The sequence below is a fragment of the Adiantum capillus-veneris genome, chromosome 29, assembly GCF_014529385.1.
Source record: "Adiantum capillus-veneris isolate H3 chromosome 29, ASM1452938v2, whole genome shotgun sequence".
Taxonomy (NCBI): Eukaryota; Viridiplantae; Streptophyta; class Polypodiopsida; order Polypodiales; family Pteridaceae; genus Adiantum; species Adiantum capillus-veneris.
The window spans coordinates 10,140,868-10,155,922 of record NC_140959.1 but is presented as its reverse complement, the minus strand read 5'-3'; the positions used below and the strand labels follow the sequence as shown (position 1 = coordinate 10,155,922).

At 43.7% G+C, this 15,055-nt stretch overlaps 1 protein-coding gene across 1 annotated transcript; it reads left to right on the top strand.

Moving 5' to 3' along the window:
- The first annotated feature begins 11,203 nt into the window (after positions 1-11,203).
- On the top strand, positions 11,204-13,385 carry LOC147418744 (uncharacterized). The gene is made up of 5 exons (XM_086506191.1): positions 11,204-11,299; positions 11,433-11,771; positions 12,401-12,551; positions 12,698-12,903; positions 13,077-13,385. Exons 1-5 carry the CDS (start codon positions 11,204-11,206, stop codon positions 13,383-13,385), a joined length of 1,101 nt encoding a protein of 366 aa, XP_086362317.1.
- The last annotated feature ends 1,670 nt before the right edge of the window (positions 13,386-15,055 follow it).

The window sequence follows — 15,055 nt, the reverse complement described above, 5'->3', positions numbered from 1 at the left end:
CAGGCAATTAATAATACCAACCATTTGTAGCTAGCTTGAGGACCTCCCTTCTTGAGCAAGAAAAGAGAAACCTTGAGCTCTGATACCAATGTAACATTTAATGGCCTAAAATCTTATGTGTAGCGGAAATTAGCATGAATATAGTGGGCATTTCATTAGAATAGATTCCTAATGAGAATTACAAGAGTGCTTGGGTGGAGAGAGCAACAAAAAGCATAACACCTAGTTAGATAGCATCGACAATACTTTCAAAAGAGAGAGCAATTAAGCTATTGACAACAGTTGAGGACCGGATTTGCATGGAGCCGGTCCCCCCTCCAAAAGGCTTTGTATTATGGTTTCTCCCATCAAGAGAGACATTGTACAATACAATTCTTTGTGTTCCTTCAAGACTAGCTAGTGCAATGAAGATGGAAGCTTCATACACCAAGCAAAACACTTAATCAAACACAACTTGAATTATCCCCGTTCTCAGACCCAAGACCTCACACACCTTCGAAGATGGTGAGAGCTAGCAGGGTATGAGAGTAGATTGAGAAGAAAAAGAAGTATCTTACGAGAAAGATGTACATCTCCTCACATAATCACTCATATTAGCATAGCTTAGCTTAGTAATTAGCTTGGTAGAGAAGATGAGCATGCATTGAAGCTTGGCTCTTGGTTGGATTTGCATCCATATGCCAAGAGAGTGTTGATGTAGGCTTCTATCTCACAAGCTTGGAGTAGGTGATGAGCTCTCCATTAAAGCTTGGGAGGAGATAGAGTATTCTTCCTTCACACATGGTCAAGTGTGAGTGTGTGTGTGTCAATGCCAAGCAAAAATCAGCCCCCCCTCTCTCTTGGGCGAGCCCTAGCTGCTAATTAGGTCTGGCTTTTGCCTCATTGGACCTCCCCAGGTCAAGCCAATAGGAATTAAGCAGCATAAGTGATAGCCTTCTGACATGTGTCCCCCTTTCCCCTTTTGTGAGAGCTTTAGGTAATTAAATAATTAAACTAAACTCTCATTGGACCCCTTTGCCTCCTGGCCAATAGGAATCAGGCAAGCCATGGGGCTCCTGAATGCTCATTGGACCCCTTGGGAGACTGCCCAATAGTCTTCTAGGAGACTTAATTCTCATTGGTTTCTTTTATTAAATGTTTTTAAATTAATTAAACTAGATTTACTCTAGCTTAATTCTCATTGGTCCACTTCAAGGGTCTTCCAATAGGAATTGGGCACACCTTGTGGGCATCTGGCCTAGGGAGCTGACATGTGTCCCTCATTCCCTTTGTGTAAAGGGAGCCTGTGTGTGTGTGTGTGGCTTTCTCTCTCATCCCCTAGCTTTGGGGCTCGCCCCCTCCCATGTAGGGATGTGCAAAGACTTTTTAGGGCACACACTAAGCATCCAATTTTCCCTAGGGTTGACCTTTGGACACAACCTTTGAATTTTGGAACCTTAGCATTTTGGAAGTCTTAATGGGCTGAACCTTAGGGTCTTTTTGGCCCATTGTTTCACATGGCTCTTTTGCAGATGGCCCCCCCTTTGGATCCCTATTTTCCCTCCTTTGGATCCCTATTGTGGCCGGTCTGCTAGCTTAACCAATATTCTAGCTTTTTCTCCCTTGGCACTTCCCCACATTAAATGATCAGTTTAATATGAGAAAATCATTTAGGAGAATTAGATATTGATTATTATGACAAGTTCCATTTTTTATATGCCTAGAGCTTGCTCAACAGGGTCGAGCCTTCGACTTTCATAGCCTATGGCGTGCCCTTCTTGAAGCAAAACAGCTCTACGCAGTCACCACAAGCATCACATTGGACCTCCAATGGCTTTGAGAGATCCGGTAGTGTAAGCACAGGTTGAGAGATAAGCTTTTCTTTAAGCTTTTCGCAAGCATTGTTCTCTTTGGCAGACCATGTGTACCTAACGTTTTTCTTTGTTAGGTCATGTAATGGTCCTACTATTAGTGAGAACTTTTCTATGAAGCGTCTATAGTATGCGCACATACCTATAAAGCTTCTTAACTCATGAAGATTCTTTGGTTTAGGCCATCCTTTTATTACCTCTGACTTTGATGGATCCATTTGGATGCCATCTTGAGAGATAATGTGACCTAAATACTGAATCTCTTGTCAGAAAAATTCACTTTTCTTTCGATTAACATAAAGTTTATTCTCTCTTAGAACTTGAAATATTACCTGGAGGTGTCGCTTGTGTTCGTCTAATAAATTAGAGTAGATGATGATATCATCAAAGAACACTTCAGTACAGGTTCGATGAGGCCTGAATAGCTTCTCCATCAAACGGTTGAATGTGGTTGGTGCATTGGTCAAGCCAAAAGGCATGACAATGTATTCGTAAAGACCAAACGTAGTGCGAAATGCGGTCTTTACAATGTCTTGATCAACTATCCTTATTTGATGATAGCCACTTTTTAGGTCAATCCTACTGAAGTAGGTGGACCCTTGTAGCTTATCAAATAGGTCTTCTACCCGTGGAACAGGAAACCTATTCTTGATAGTGATCCTATTTAGTGCTCTATAGTCGACACACATTCGATATGTGTCGTCTTTCTTTTGCACTAGTAGCATAGGAGAACAAAATGGAGATGAGCTAGGACTAACCATGCCTTGTCAACTAACTCATGCACTTGCCGCATAATCTCCTCTTGTTGAGCTTGAGAAACTCTATAAGGAGGTTTGTTAGGTGGTGAACTTCTTGGAAGAAGTTCAATTGCATGGTCATCATTACCTTGTTTAGGAGGTAGCTCACAAGGGATGTCATCAATAAAGACATCTTGAAACTCCTTGAGAAAATTGGATAACTCTAATTCCTTTTGATTGTGTATATTTTCTTTTGCTAAACATTAGGTTCATTTTGAGAATCTTTAACAAAAATCATGTACACGGAAATAGAGCTCTTTATTGACTTGTTGAAAGCTTGTCTATGTACAATGGGTATAGTGTTACCCATTTCCTTAGCATCTAATATACATATCTTTTTCTCTGAACTTAAAGGAGATTCTCCTTTCAGGGAATTTAACATTGGCAGCCATGTGATCAAACCATGGTGCCCCTAGGATTACATCCTCGTGTTTGAGAGGAGAGATAAAGAAGTCCTCTTTGTCCACATAGCTTTGGGCATAGAGCCTCAATTTTCCGATTAAGGGAGTGACTGGAGCTTCTTGCCCCTTGAAAGCACCGTCTACGGGTAGGACATCTCCCATCTCGTAGGCTTGTATGCCTAGCTTGGTGGCCAACTCTATAGATATAAAATTGTGAGTAGAACCGCGGTCAAAGAGAATAAAAGCATCATGTTCTCTTACCTTTCCCCAAGCATGGCATAGAGGAAATCCTTTGTGGTGAGTTTTCTCCTCTTGGATTTCACCCAAGGTAGCTCTAGGAGGATCATGGCGGTTGTTCTTTTGGGGACAAGCGCGGTACGCATGCCCTTGTTCGCCGCACTTGAAACATCGGTTATCCTTGCGATAACGCTCAAGCTCTTCAGGAGAGAGTTTATTTTTGCCTTTATAAACTCCCTTCTCTTTAGCTTTGTTGGAGTTACCCTTATGAGACTTTTGGACATTGTCCTTCCCCTTAGGCTCATTGGAACCCTTGTTTTCAGGGGGCTTAGAATTCCTCTTAGCCCCTGTTTGGAAATTGATTTGAGAGGCCACCATAGTATGATGTATTACCACCGATATGGTGCGTGGCCTTTGGGAGTTGACATACTCCGCCATTTCTTCGGTTAAGCCCGCACAAAATTGCTGCTTTTGCTCTCCAAAATCCAATTTTTTGAAGACAGTGGCTTTGAGTTGTAGGTCCCAAAACTTGTCTACATGTTTGTGGATAGATTCATAGGGAGAGAGCTTTAAGCTTCGCCATTCGGTGAGTACTTTGTCTTTGGCATCGGTGACCAAAAACTGCTTCATAATGGAAGCTCTTAAAGCTTTCCATGTTCGTGGAGCTTCACCGTTGACCCGTAGGCTAGACCACCATTGTCTGGTGGACTTTTCAAAGTGCATAGCTACATGGCATAGCTTAGAGGACTCCGTGAAGCCCTCATCTCCGAACGCCACATCGAATTGTTGGATAAAGGCCACGACTTTGTCCGTAGCACCAAAAGTGCCATCGTAGGTAAGGAAAGAGATGCTCTTCCCTCCCTCTTTGAACTTCTTGAGCTTGGATGACCTCTTCCACGCGGCATACAATTTCCTATGGCCTCTTCTTTTTTATGGTTCAAAATTTGCACCATCGCTTTCTTCAGAAGATGAAGAATTTGAGGAAGATGGAGAAGAGGGTGACCTCTTTCTTGCCTTGATCTTCATTGTCTTGACCATCACTTTCATAAGAGGAAGAGGATGAAGAAGATGGAGAAGAGGGTGTCCCCTTTCTCACCTTTTTCTTCTCTTGCTTTTTGTCATCCCTCTTTGAAGTATGGTTGGAGAAGTATGCAATGGTCTTCTCCGTTTTGGAGGTGATGGAGAGCGTTTAGCCTGCCGTCTTCGTGAAGCCATCTCTGCCGAGGTGGTGGGAGATATTGGGGTATAGGCGTCTGTGCCTTGCTCGGCCGCCCAGAGTCTGGGTGCCCACTGACTTGTATACCTTATACATAGCATAAGTGTATAGGGGGCTGCTCACTCTTTGAGTCTCCCCACCCATATCTGTGTGTCGTGTGTCTCCTTCTCTCGCTCACTCTCCGTCTGTGGTGCTCCCCGATCCCCTTCAATTGGTATCGGAGCGTAGGTGCGGAGGGAGCGCGTGTGTGCACAGTCACGACGACAGCGGAGAGCCAGTTTCATTCCCAAAATCGCGTCCGCGCGCGTGCACTTTCAAGAGTGCAAACAGGGTTTCGACTTCGGTATCGGCAAATTCAGCTTTCTGAGAGCGTTTCCACCAGGCGTCTTGGTGTTTTACCCCCCTTTCGAAGCCATTCGAGACATCAGAAACCTCATTCGAGCTACGGTTGAGGAGCTGCATTTTCAGCCCTCTTTTGGCAGTTTATGTTGCGTTTTTTGGGTCAAAACAAAGGTTTTTGGCATAGCTTTCACACCCGGACTCGGATACATGTGATCCAGGAGTCTATCTTGGGGTTTTGGCATGCTCCGGACGCGCTCGTCATATCAGAATTTTAAAATTCTGAACGCTGAATTTTCTGCAGAAGCAGCAGTTGTTTATTGTGTGTCGAGGATTCCACACATGGTTTGCTCTCAGATGTGAGAGTGATATTTGCTGCAAGTTTCCTCACAGGTGGGAGGATACGATGTATGCCTTATGTGGTTTGATGCTCAGGGAGACTAATGTGATTGCATTTTGAGCTCGGCAATGTATGCCTCGAACATGTTTTTTGGCAGTCACAGGTAGAGCAGATATTTGTGTACTAGATTTGCAGGTGTTTGCAATGATGTATGCAAAGTGTGGAGATTGGTGCATGCATTTGGAGTGCGGTTTGATGCACTTTGGTTGCTCATAGTTTTGAGCGTGCAGTCAGTTTGGTTACTGGTTTTGTGACCGTTTTATTGACGAAATTCTGGCGAAATTTTCCCAGGAGTTTTATGCGTATCATTTATGCGATCTAGGTAGAGATTGCGAGTTGCACTCAGCATTTGCGTGCGGTGTTCTCTGCAGGTGGGAGATTTGTGCGTGTGTATGCATCGATACCGCACATTGTGGGCTTGGTGATTAGCTCACGGGTTTGACAGGCGTACAGTTATCTTGGCACACTCACAAGAGTGAGTATTGTGATGTATGCTTGTGTGGCTACGAGCTAGGTAGCCGGATTCGAGCACTTATGGCTTGAGGTTTTTCAGCAGGTTTCAGCTACAGGTTTACAAGTTTACAGGCAGGTTTGAGGGCTTATTTGGGCGCTGAATTTTCAGCCATTGTTTCCTCTTTGCAGGTGTCCATGTATGGCTCAGTTGTACGCTGATTTGTGACACATTTGTGACTTATTTATGCAGCTGTTTAAGAGCTGAATTTTGGGGCTGATTTGCAGCCATATTTGCAGACTTTTGTTGATGCGATTCGAGCGAGTTTAGGGCTGATTTGGTTGACATTTGCTACTCATTGTTGGTTGCTCTTTTGCGAGCATTATGGCTGATTTTTCATTTGACTTCCAGCGTTATGGTCTGACACAGTTTGATGGTGTAGATTTTGTTGCTTGGAAGGAACATATGCTTGTTGCATTGGCGGATTTGGGGCAGGATAAACCCTTGCGTGGTTTATCGGCAAAGCCCAAGTCTATGAGTGATGATGATTGGCAGGATCTTGATGAGTTAGCCATGTCTACGATTCGTTTGCATCTGGTTGAGTCTGTTGACTGGCAGGTCTCGAGGGAGACTACAACTCATGCTTTATGGCAGAGTTTACATGCTATGTACGCGACATCCATGTCTACAGGGGAGTCTAGTCCCACTTCTATGTCCATGGGAGAGATTGGTCCCACATGCAAGTCTCGACGGCATAGAGACTTGACATGTTGGCATTGTGGACATAGAGGGCACATTAGGCGTCGATGTTTCAGGCGTTTGAGACAACGGAGGCGACAGATGCGTGATGCAGATTTGGGCACGACAGATGCTAGTGAGATCAGTACGGTGGTTACTGAGTATGCTTGTGACGGCGATGTCACATTTACATCTAGCTTGTCTTCAGATGATCTTATGTCTACGGATTGCATATCGGATTGCACATTGTCTTCATATTGGTTACTAGATTCAAATGCTACTTTCCATGGCACGTCGCATCGTGAGTGGTTTAGCACGTTTTCTAGTGGGAGACTTGGTTGTGTGCACATGGCTGATGGTGTTGTGTATGACATTGAGGGTGCAAGAGACGTATGTTTGTCCTTGCCCATTGGTATGAGATTTACCCTGCGTCATGTGCGTTATGTGTCAGATCTGAGACGGGATTTGATCTCAGTCAGACAGTTACAGGATAGTGGATGTCAGATTTCCCTACGAGACCGAGATTTTGTGATGCATTTGGGTTCGCTAGTGATTGCGAGAGGTGCCAGGAGTGGTACAGGTTACCCATTGCATGTGGATCATAGGAGAGACGGTGTTGTCTCTGTGATCACGCAGCCAGGTAGTGAGCGAGAGAGCAGGCGAGTCTCTTTTGCTTGTGGGTTGCAGGATGCTTTGCATGGAGTGCAGAGTAGTGAGCTCGTTGTGCACACAGTTGGGGCACGACTTGAGCAGTCACACAGAGAGGTGACAGAGTCAGACATGCATGCTTTGCTAGTGACTGAGCAAAGCAGAGAGTCAGTTGTGCGAGATACTTCTATGCAGGATAGACAGGTAGAGCGGTCTTGCTCTAGTGAGTCACGACAGGAGGACGTTGTGCAAGAGTCTATGCATACGGAGTTAGAGCATGAGAGCTCTAGTGAGTCACAGCAGATTGAGTGGTCATGTTTGCAGTGGATGATTGCAGAGGAGACTGAGATGTCAACGATTATGCAGTCATTCCTTTCTATGCTCGACAGTGAGCATGGGGATATAGTTGTGCAGGATAGGTCTTCCAGCAGACACCTAGAGCAGCTGGTTTGCTCTGAGGTTGCACGACAGGTTGATGCGTCTTTTGCGGACAGTCAGGAGATGCATGTGGCTTACACGCCTTGTCAGTCAGAGATGCCTATTGCCAGGGATATATATGTTGATGCATGCTCCATAGAGCTAGCAGAGCCCGCTAGCATTGCATCGGCATTCGGTGGTCTCATGTATGAGATGTTGATCTTGAGACCGGATATCGCAGCTGCAGTGGGAGCATTTGCAGTTGGGGTTGTCAGTCGTCTGTTGACTGATGATGGCATAGTGCACGAGGGAGATATGCAGGTATTGCGTACATACTTGCAATACGTGTGTGGTACGGCTAGTGGTGTATGGACTTACACGGGAGTAGGACAGCCGGATGCACACGATCACAGCCAGCCAGTGGGCATCGGTTGAGAGCGGTTTTCTCTCACCTTTTGTAGTCTTTAGACTAGGTTCCCTTGCTTAAAGGCACAGTCGCCTTTAAGTGGGAGGTTGTTGGGGTATAGGCGTCTGTGCCTTGCCCGGCCGCCCAGAGTCTGGGCGCCCACTGACTTGTATACCTTATACATAGCATAAGTGTATAGGGGGCTGCTCACTCTTTGAGTCTCCCCACCCATATCTGTGTGTCGTGTGTCTCCTTCTCTCGCTCACTCTCTATCTGTGGTGCTCCCCGTTCCCCTTTAGGAGACTCACTTCTTTCTCATTCCTTCGGAGGAGGCTCTTGAATTCTCCTTTGAGAAGGAGATGCGTCATCAAGGAGAAAAATTCTGAGCCCTTCATAGGGATCCTCTTCTTCTTCCCGAATCGGAGAGAGACCTCTTTTGGAAGTCTCACAAGGAGGCTTCTTAGGTGTTCTCTCGTCATGGTGGGGAGCTTGTAGAATCCCATGAGCACGAAAATGCCGTTGCACTTCACTTTGAAGGGATGGATTGCCCATGTCTTGTTGAAGCCTAGAAACAAGATAGTTAACAAGCATCGGGGCATCATTAGTAGCTTGCTCATTAGCAAAATCAAAGTTATCAACATTAATTTCACTCTCTTTACTATTGTCACCCATTCTAACAACTTTTAGGTGTAAACTTTTTAGGTGTACTTTGGCACTTCAAGCCCTAGTTGCTAATCCTCTTTACCCCTTTAGAAAACGCACTCAAGCTACTGTACCCGTGGCTCGAATACCATTAATTGCAAGGAATAGAAGAGAGGGTCGTTCAACACCAAAACAACACCGGCTCCTATCAAGCTTCTAATAGCTGAATAGTGGTTAAGCCGTAGGAAAGCCCCATAGGACTCCACTATTAAGACCATATCTCTCGACGGTGATGCCCTGTTAACTGCTCAAAGGCAGGCGCACTGCAAGGCTGAAAAATCCCTATTCTACTTACTCACATGCAATTAATAGTACCAACCATTTATAGCTAGCTTGAGGACCTCCCTTCTTGAGCAAGAAAAGAGAAACCTTGTGCTCTGATACCAATGTAACATTTAATGGCCTAGTAACTTGTGTGTAGCGGAAAATAGCTTGAATAGTGAGCATTTCATTAGAGTAGATTCTTAATGAGATTAACAAGAGTGCTTGGGTGGAGAAAGCAACAAAAAGCATAACACCTAGTTAGATAGCATGAACGATACTTCAAAAGAGAGATAAATTAAGCAAATGACAACAGTTGAGGACCGGATTTGCATGGAGCCGGTCCCCCCTCCAAAAGGCTTTGTATTATGGTTTCTTCCATCAAGAGAGACATTTTACAATACAATTTCTTGTGTTCCTTCAATACTAGCTAGTGCAATGAAGATGGAAACTCCATGCACTACGCAAAACACTTATCAAACACAACATCAATTCCCTCATGGTCTCATACCTAAGACCTCACACACCTTCGAAGACGGTGAGAGCTAGCGGGGTATGAGAGTAGATTGAGAGGAAGAAGCAGTATTCTTACGAGAAAGATGTACATCTCCTCACATAATCACTCATGTTAGCATAGCTTAGCTTAGTAATTAGCATGGTAGAGGAGATGAGCATGCATTGAAGCTTGGCTCTTGGTTGGATTTGCATCACAAAGCCAAGAGTTGTTGGTGTAGGCCTCCCTTCTCACAAGCTTGGAGTAGGTGATAAGCTTTCCATTAAAGCTTGAGAAGGAGAGAGAGTCTTCTTTACTTCGCACATGAGCTAGTGTGAGTGTGTAGGTGATAATGCCTTTGAAAAATCAGCCCCCTCTCTCTTGCTAGCATCCTATTGGACCTCCCCAGGCTTAGCCAATGGTAATTAAGCAGCATAAGTGATAGCCTTCTGACATGTGTCCTCCTTTCCCCTTTTGTGATGAGAGCTTTAGGTAATTATTTAATTCAACTAAACTCTCATTGGACCCCTTTGCCTCCTGGCCAATAGGAATCAGGCAAGCCATTGAGCTGCTAAATGCTCATTGGTCCCCTTGGGAGACAGTCCAATAGTCTTCTAGAGAGCTTAATTCTTATTGGTTCTTTTATTAAGTGTTTTTAAATTAATTAAACTAGATTTACTCTAGCCTAATTCTCATTGGTCCACCTCCAAGGCCATCTAATAGGAATTGGGTACACCTTGTGGGCATCTGGGCTAGGGAGCTGACATGTGTCCCTCATTCCCTTTGTGTAAAGGGAGCTTGTGTGTGTGTGTGTGTGTGTGTGTGTGTGTGTGTGTGACTTTCTCTCTCATCCCCTACTTGCAAGGCTCTCCCCCTTCTATATAGGGATTGCCAAAGACTTTTGGGACACACACAAAGCATCCAATTCCCCCAATGTTTGACCTTTGGACACAACCTTTGAATTTTGGAACCTTAGCATTTTGGAAGTCTTAATGGGTTGAACGTTAGGGTCTTTTAAGCCCATTGTTGCACATGGCTCTTTTACAGATGGCCCCCCCTTTGGATCCCTATTTTCCCTCCTTTGGATCCCTACTGTGGCCGGTCTGCTAGCTTAACCAATATTCTAGCTTTTCGCCCCTGGCACTTCCCCATATTAAATGATCAGTTTAACATGAGAAAGTCATTTGGGAGAATTAGATATTGATTATTATGACATGCGGAGGGCTCAACGCCTTGTTGGCACATTGCTTCTCAAATCTTTTGCTTTCATGTGCGGTAGTGATTTCTTGGTTTTGGGGGCCAAATAGCCTACCTACAAGATAACATAAAGGAGAAAACCTCTCGTTCAAACCCAGTCTAAGGACGCGTTCAGGCTGTCGTCGACCCATTGTATTTTAGCTTTTTCCGCTCAAGTGCGCTTCACACCAGAATCGAAAAAGACCAAATACACTTTTTGGCGCTCAAAAGGCACCCAATAGGAGTGGAGCTCGTGGCTAGATTCTTTGTCTTTATATGAGTTGGGTCACTGGTTGGAGCTCTCTCCTCGTTCAGCGCCAAAAAGGTTGAGGATTGCTTGTAGGTATGTCCAGCGGCCACCTACAAGTTTCATTTTCTCTACTTGGGCCGGCAGTCTGAACCCAGCCGAAGGAACGTTGTTCCATTTCATTATTTTCACCCGAGGGCCAGAAGAAGTTTTTACGTGGGAAGCATGCAGAACAGCACGTATAAGTTTGCGACCACTAGCTCTTGGAAGGAGTGTGAGCTCATCCATCACTACTCTCGTACTACTCATTTTCCTCATTCTAGCGTCCACTCACAGAAGCAGCAGCAAGTTAATTAGGCGCACTATGGCTGGCCATGGAAGAGCAGCAGCAGCAGCAGAGACAGACGAGGGAGAGGAGGAAGCGCACTTTCCTCCGCACCCTCCTGAAGTTGACATTCTGGTAATTGTTTACTCGACTATTCATTCTACTCTTTGTGTGCGTGTGTGTGTGTGTGTGTGTGTGTGTGAGAGAGAGAGAGAGAGAGAGAGAGAGAGACCATACTTGTCATTGCAATATTATCCTGCTGGGGCAGGAAAAAGGTGAATTTTTTTTCCTTTACCGCCCGAAAGTCGAAACAGACCACCCGACGAGTGTTGATGATGTCCAAAGGATGTACATGATTCTCAAGCCTGAGCACAGCAAAGAAAAAGAAGAAATAAAACAGAGCCAGGATACGGGAAAGGAAGGTGCCAAGCACAGCACCGACGATGACGATAGTAAAAGGAAGCCAGCTCCAGAACATGTCGCTGCAGGCAGGAGAACCACAGAAGGGGATAGCAAAGTGCATGAAGACAGAAAGAAGGCTGACAGTGCAGGAAAGAGAAGTTTGTCTCCTAACGAGAAGGGGAAACAAGGAGGTGAAGGAGAAGAGGTACTGAGCTCTTGTTCATATGTTCGCCTTTGTCTAATGAAAAGCATGTGCATATGTAGAGTTCAGAAATTGCCAAATCAAGTTTTGCAAAGATGTGTGTGGTAAGTAGAGTACGTCCCTACTGTTCTGCATGGATAAACGCCTGTAATGAGTTTGCTTCATGGCCATCATTGTCGTCAAGCGATTTGAGTCCTTGGGCGTACGTTGAAAGCCTATTAAACTGAGATTGTGCACTTTTAAGAGAGAATCTCCATGTTCCATTGAGTACGAACTTTCTTTTGTGTGCAGAATGGTGGAAACAAGGACTCTGTGGTAAGTTCTTGCCTTAAAAAGGAGCCCATGTATGCACAGATACAATGAATTGTGTAAATCGGGGTACGAGTAAAATAGCATGCTTGCCAAGATTTTTTGAATTCAAGACCTTCCCCTCATTTTTTTTGAAGCTCGCATAAAACTTACATTAAGAGAAGAATAGATGGCCTCATCTTTGACTTTATTTCTGAGTATTCAAGTTCAAATAACTGGTATTTCGGGTGGAAGCATGAGTGGGTGGACAGTCAAGTTCAAATAATTGGTATGAATTCATGCTCTGATGGGCTAACTAATCATTGGGTAATGGTGTTTGGCAGAAAGTGGATGTACATAAGAAAGATCTTTTAAGGTTCATCATTCTCGGGCGCAAGAGACTTCCAGATGCATCGAAGAGGTCGAGTCCATACTGGGGTTATGTTGATCTTGTCACAACTGACATAAATGACATCAAAAGAGCTCTTGGGCCAGGTTTAACACCATTTGTGGGCATCATGTGATACTTTTGGGTGTATGTGCGCGCTTTTGCATGCCTTTATAAGGCATGCGATACGTACGCATGCGTGAATTCTCTCGATAGGCATGGATGTATCTGATTCCAATGTGTGATCTTGCAGAGGAATATGAGACAAAGACGCAAGGTAAACGACACAAACCAGCTGCGAGGGCTGCGGGTGAGGGTGTGTACTGCATCGTTAAACATAAAAAGGGCAACCAATCACATACACATTTGATTTACAAGCTTGAGCTTCCCGAACCTGGAAAGGATAACTCTCCCCAGCACGAACTGAACATTGAGGAAGAAGCATCCTTTATAATTCAGGTACAATGCAAGGCTTGCATTGCTAACCTTTTCATTTTTTTAAAATTTTTTTTTTTTTTGGGCGGCGGGGGGCGGATGTATTTGTGTGCCAACACGCCTGTACACCATTATGTTGGGTGTATGCATATGTGTTTGATAGGCCTATGCCATCTAAATATAGACATAATCTGCAGGTAAAAAATCCAAATCAACCGACTCCGCCAAACGTTGGGCTTAGTAACAAAAGGAGAGCAACATACCCAGCTCATTTACAAAGCAACGTCATGGGTCACTATCGATTTGTTTCAGCAGACCCGGTTAATTTCCTGAACTACGAAGGTTGTGAGTTCATCCTTATTGCAGCATCTGACAATATAGAGAGAGAGCTAGGTGTGCACTTAGATGTGGAGCATGATGAGAAGTGCTCAGCTCTCCTTTCCTTGTTGGGAAAGAAAAAGGAACCTTTAAATGTAAAGCCACTTTTAGAGGGAGAGTGGGCATAGCCCACTTTTCAATTCTCAAATCAGAGTTGTAACTGTGCGTGTTAGTGGCTCTCTCTCTCTCTCTCTCTCTCTCTCTCTCTCTCTCTCTCTCTCTGTGTGTGTGTGTGTGTGTGTGTGTGCGCGCGCGCGCATGCTGGGGAAAAGGTAGGTTTGATTTTAGGAAAAATAGGTGTCTCAAATTTTTGCAAGGATTCGAGGCCAGTTAAATTTGAAAATTATTAGTTGAAAAGTTGGTTGCCACGGTCAGTGATAGAATTTGAAGGGCTACCCCAAATGTCTAATGACAGGCATGTGCACCTTATGCCCTTCTACATTGAAGGGCAAAATTTACAATTGCCCTTCTAATGAAGAAAAAGAAAATTTTGCACCCTTCTACATCAAAATGGCCAAAAAATAATTGAGACAAAATAAAGACACTATGTAAAGGTAAGCTAGATGTATCATTGGTAAGAAACTATAGCACAAGATAACACACCCGGTCAAGCCATATGACCATGTGGGAAATTGAGACTATAGAATTTATAACTACATAGAAAAGAAACTAACAATCTTAAAATCTATAACGCTTTTTATTGTAAAAAGAGGCACAACTAAACATTGGGTAAGAATGGATAGCTCAAGAGACCCGGTCAAGCCATATGGATAGCTAGAATAACTGAAGGTAAAAATCAATAGCTCAAGATAGCACACCCGGTCAAGCCATATGACCATGTGACAAATTGAGACTATATTTGTAATTTTATACAAAATAAAGACGTGTAAGTGAGACGTAGACATACCCAAGGTATGGTAGACATGTTTTGGCAAGAAACTATAGCTCAAGATAACACACCCGGTCAAACCATATGACCATGTGGAAAATTGAAACTATAGAATTTGTAACTACATGAAAAAGAAACTAACAATCTTAAAATTTTTAACGCTACGATGTCACACACCCACTTTGAGATTAAGTGTACATTCTTTATTGAGTTAATACAACACTACCACTAAAATTGTGAGTATGACCAAAACAAAAAAGATTGCGGCGTATTAAACTCTTTAATGGACATTGAAAATTGAGATAATGTATTCTAATTTCTAAAGATTATCACTAACTTACAAAATCTATGCTAGTTTTGAGCTTGCCTTGAAAAAAATTAACAAAATGTGACAAGATTTAGTATAATTACCAAGAGCTGCTTCAAACTGTGATCTAAAAACCGATTTAATGTAAAGTATGCCTTCAAACTGTGCTTTAGTGTAATTACCAACAGATGCTTCTAACTGTGAGCTAATATCATAAAATCCCGATTAGATTTTGAGCTGGCCTTGAAGTAAACCGAAAAAATTACATAAGTTTTAGTGTAAACATCGGACAAAAACTCCAAATTTTGACCCAAAACACAAAAGATTTATGGATACTTCACATTACAACATACCCCCCGAATGCACGCATGGGGTCTATGATGCAACTAATGGTCCACATTACCATTGGTTAAGGCAACAATAACTATAATAGGCTGTCATGACTCATAAATTTAAACTTAAAAGACCACAAATAAAGAAAGTATTAAACTCACTCACAATAGCCTGCACTGTGCAGGCTGCAATGAAGCCGAAGTCGGGACTCGCGGCTAGGAGATAACTGGTTGCAGCACACACATAGAAGGCTCCAAGGGGTAGCAGGC

Coding starts and splice junctions, on each gene's coding strand:
- LOC147418744 (XM_086506191.1), top strand. CDS start 11,204: ATGGCTGGCCATGGAAGAGCAGCAGCAGCAGCAGAGACAGACGAGGGA. Junction 11,300..11,432: donor CTCCTGAAGTTGACATTCTG/GTAATTGTTTAC, acceptor CTGCTGGGGCAG/GAAAAAGGTGAATTTTTTTT. Junction 11,772..12,400: donor AAGGAGGTGAAGGAGAAGAG/GTACTGAGCTCT, acceptor GGTGTTTGGCAG/AAAGTGGATGTACATAAGAA.